This window comes from Eurypyga helias, unplaced genomic scaffold (assembly GCF_000690775.1).
Source record: "Eurypyga helias isolate BGI_N326 unplaced genomic scaffold, ASM69077v1 scaffold1468, whole genome shotgun sequence".
In the NCBI taxonomy this organism is placed as follows: domain Eukaryota; kingdom Metazoa; phylum Chordata; class Aves; order Eurypygiformes; family Eurypygidae; genus Eurypyga; species Eurypyga helias.
In genome coordinates this window covers 59170-62634 of record NW_010268671.1, presented here as the reverse complement: position 1 = coordinate 62634, position 3465 = coordinate 59170, and the positions used below count along the sequence as shown (strand labels likewise).

The 3465-nt window shown below is 51.2% G+C and overlaps 1 protein-coding gene across 1 annotated transcript in view; it reads right to left on the bottom strand.

Annotated features, from left to right (window-relative positions):
- Positions 1–246: 246 nt before the first annotated feature.
- Positions 247–3465, bottom strand: part of LOC104514203 (retinoic acid receptor RXR-gamma) — a gene marked incomplete at its 3' end in the record, with an annotated part of 14201 nt that continues 10982 nt past the window's right edge. Inside the window, exons 3-4 of the mRNA XM_010157809.1 lie at positions 1074–1218; positions 247–426 (exon numbers count right to left, since the gene is read on the bottom strand). Of these exons, the coding sequence (XP_010156111.1) occupies positions 247–426; positions 1074–1218 (325 nt within the window). The remainder of the gene's footprint in view (positions 427–1073; positions 1219–3465) is intronic.

The following is a 3465-nucleotide window of genomic DNA, read 5'->3' as shown; positions in this document are numbered from 1 at the left end:
AGGTCCCTTCCAAGCCCTACCACTCCCACTCTGTGTGAATGTGTGTTTAGGTGGGATGGGAAGAAAAATAGTGTAATAGCTTCCCTATCTGCTTCATTTCCTTCACAAAATGAGGTCAAAGATGCCCTGAAGCCGCGTGTTATTTTTGGGATGCTCCAGCCTGAGAGGGCCACCAAGAGCCAGATCTACCCTAATGAACATAAGTGAAAAAAAAATCTCTATAAGCCCGTTCCTTTGCACACATACCTTCCCTCTTCATCCCCATGGCGAGGCACTTCTGATAGCGGCAGTACTGGCAGCGGTTGCGCTGGCGTTTGTCTATGAGGCAGTCCTTGTTGTCACGGCAGGTGTAGATCAGGTCCTTCCGAATCGTCCTCTTAAAGAAGCCTTTGCAGCCCTCACAGCTGTACACACCGTAGTGCTTCCCTGGGGGGCGGCGAGGGGAGGCCGTCAGGGGGCAGGCAGGCAGCTTTGGAGAGCTCAAACCAGCTCCAAAGATGGGAAAAACTGCCTGCAGACCTTAGCAGGCCTGACTTGGCTTTAGGGGCTCTTAGCAGGAATAGTGACCAGCAGCAGTCAAACTATAAGACCACCACTTTCCTGGGATAAGGAGGGACTGCATCCCAGGGGAAGGATGTGGAGCCACACCTTAGCTGCAGCATGAGTGCAGAAATGCCATGGGTAGCAAATGGGGTGCACTGATGAGGAGGGGGTCTGCAAAGCATGGCCAGCCTGCAGGTCTCTGGGGTAGGAGAGAAACCCAGGCATATCCAAAGCCCAGCACAAAGCACAGGTAAATGAGAAGACAGCAATCTTGACATATTTACCTTTGATAAACAAGGACAAAATGTAAAATGAGTTTATACGCATAAGGGAGAAGAGCGTGGCTTATGGGTTTGCTGTCTTTCGGGCACAGTGTAAACCAGATAGCCTACCCTTGGGTAAGCCAGGCCCAGCTACGAATCCTGCAATGCCAGTATGGCCCCAGCGAGCCTCCATGCTGTTCATCCTGCACAGAGCACCAGGGGAGTTTTCATTGCACTAAGCCTTCCCCTAGAAATCAAACCTCCTACCTGAGGACCTGTCCCCACAGATGGCACAGATGTGTTTGGCTAAGGATCCTGGGCTTGTAGATGGATAATTCACGTTCCCAATCCCTGGAAGACCCGGCAAGGGCTTGACATCCTCCGAGCTGCTGACATTGTTCAGGACGTTGAGCTGCAGAAGCCACAAGACAGGAGGGTCAAGACTCATACCTCAATGAAACCACCCTCAAATTGAGCTGACCCCTTCCCCGCTGCGCTCATCCCACAGAGCTTATCCCCAGCAACTCCACGGGGCTGCCATGGGCAGACAGACATCCTCCTGTGAACCCAGCTGGAAGGGCTTAAGCAGATGCCTGGTAGCAGATATTGCTTCTCACCCTGCACTGATGCTGCAGCTAAAGCCAGGACTAAGCAGAGCTGGAAAAGGGCAGGCAGCAACCCTCAGCTGCTCAGTTACAGCCTCCAAGCCGCAGGGCTGGGGATCCTGCCTGCTTCCTCAGAGGATGCTGATGGCTACTCCAGGCCTGGAGCACTAACAGCTTGCTTTGCAGCCAGGTGATTTGTTGCAATCAAACCTGCGCTGCTCCATGGCTGGGGAAGCTGCAAGTGGGTTAGCTCCCCTGCCTCATGACACGCAAACCTGCGTAAATACATGAAAACATGGCCATCTTGGTCACCCCCTGGGGATTCAGGTTCCTGAACGCTACCACTGGCTGGAGAACAGAGCAGATTCGGGGTCGCCCGATTAAAGAAGAAAAAGGGAACAAGTTGAGCATCTAAAACCAGCTGCAGTGAGATGCAGGCGAGCATCCCAGAGCCCCCAGCTGAGATCCCCAGGAGCTGCTCAGGGCTGCTGCAAGTTAAAGGTTACAAACAGACATCGATTCGAGACAAAAGCCTGATGTTGCCCAGGGCTTCGTTTTATCGCTAGTTGCTTTCAAGCTGGTGTCGGCAGGGCAGTGAGGATTAAGGGCCATTGAGCACGTCTTGTCAAAAGCTGTCTGGGCAGAGGAACCTCTCTCCAAAACCACCACCAAATCATCTTTCCTGTTGCCATGCTTTGAGGGATGGGGATGGTTTCTTCATCACTGAGCTTGTTTTTAACAGCCAGGCCAATGGATCAGATAAATTTCATCTTCCCAACAAGAAGGCAGAAGTAGGGACAGAAAACAAAGCTTTGAATGAAAATCCAGCTACAGCCTTCGTTAGTCTCCATAATATCTAAACCACTAGATTTCATGCACGTTGCTGCAAGTTCTCCATTTGCTCCAAGAAACTTCCTGTTTCCCATGGAAAAAATACTAGCTTAATAATTTCCAAAGGGAATTTCAGCAAAGAACAAGACTGGTTCATCCCACTGGGATTTTTGGACCTGTCATTAGAAAAAACAAAAAGATGAAGCCCGTTTTCATCTTCTCTCACCCCTGCCCCTTCATTTTCAAAGCCTCAACAGTCTGATGACATTGAAAATACAAATTGTCCAACAAAAATTACCACGTTAGGGGACAGCTTGTTTTGCTGAATTGTAAAATAAAGGTGTAGAGGAAAAAATTACCCAGAGGTTCGCTCTCTGCAGCAGAGACCTAGCCCAGGCATTGGGCAGTGGTAAATCCTTACGCTTCAACATCCAGTCTTGGCCCAAGGAGAGACCAACCCCTTCCTCCCCACAAGCGTCCAGCCACCTTTTTTACCCTGGAAACTGCTTTTTGGCAAGATGCTGAGCCAGGAGGAACTTTTTGTGGTTTAAGATGTTACTCCGAGCTCAGGTACCACCTTTTCTTTCGCTCTGGCTGCGCTTTGAGACAATAACAGGAAGAGAGGGTGTATGTGGGGGGAGAAATGGGGCAGGTTTAGCCATCAGTGTCCTCTGAGCTTGACTCCTGCAGGTTAAGTGCAATCATGTACGATATCTGGGACAACTGCTTGAACCCAAATCTATTAGCCGCCTCCCTGCCGAATCCCCAAGGCCCAGCTGTCTCCTTACATTAGAGCCAACACAAATGAAACCCACTCCTTGGACCTGGGAACTTGGCGCAGTGCCCAGACTGGGGAAACCATTTCCCAGAGCATCCCCAGCCCCAAAGGAAAGGTTTTCATGCAGCCAGCGCTGCTACTAGCTCCATCACCACAAAGCACCTGTCCTGGATGTCACAGGCACAAATATTGCCACGTCAATGCTGAACAGTCAGGTGGTGTGAGGGAGGGAAGGATATCCAGCGCACCCAGTGCGGACAGCCCAGACCCACACAGGAGTTGAGGTTTTTGGTAAAAGGTAAGCCAAATCACCTTTAGTATAAGCTCCCTCAGAGCTCCTGAGCGGCCTCCCCACACCAACCCCTCCCAGCCTCAGTGGGAGGCACTAGGAAGAGCTTCAGACAGACTGGAAACCGGGCAGCAGGGTTTGGGGCAGCGACCATCT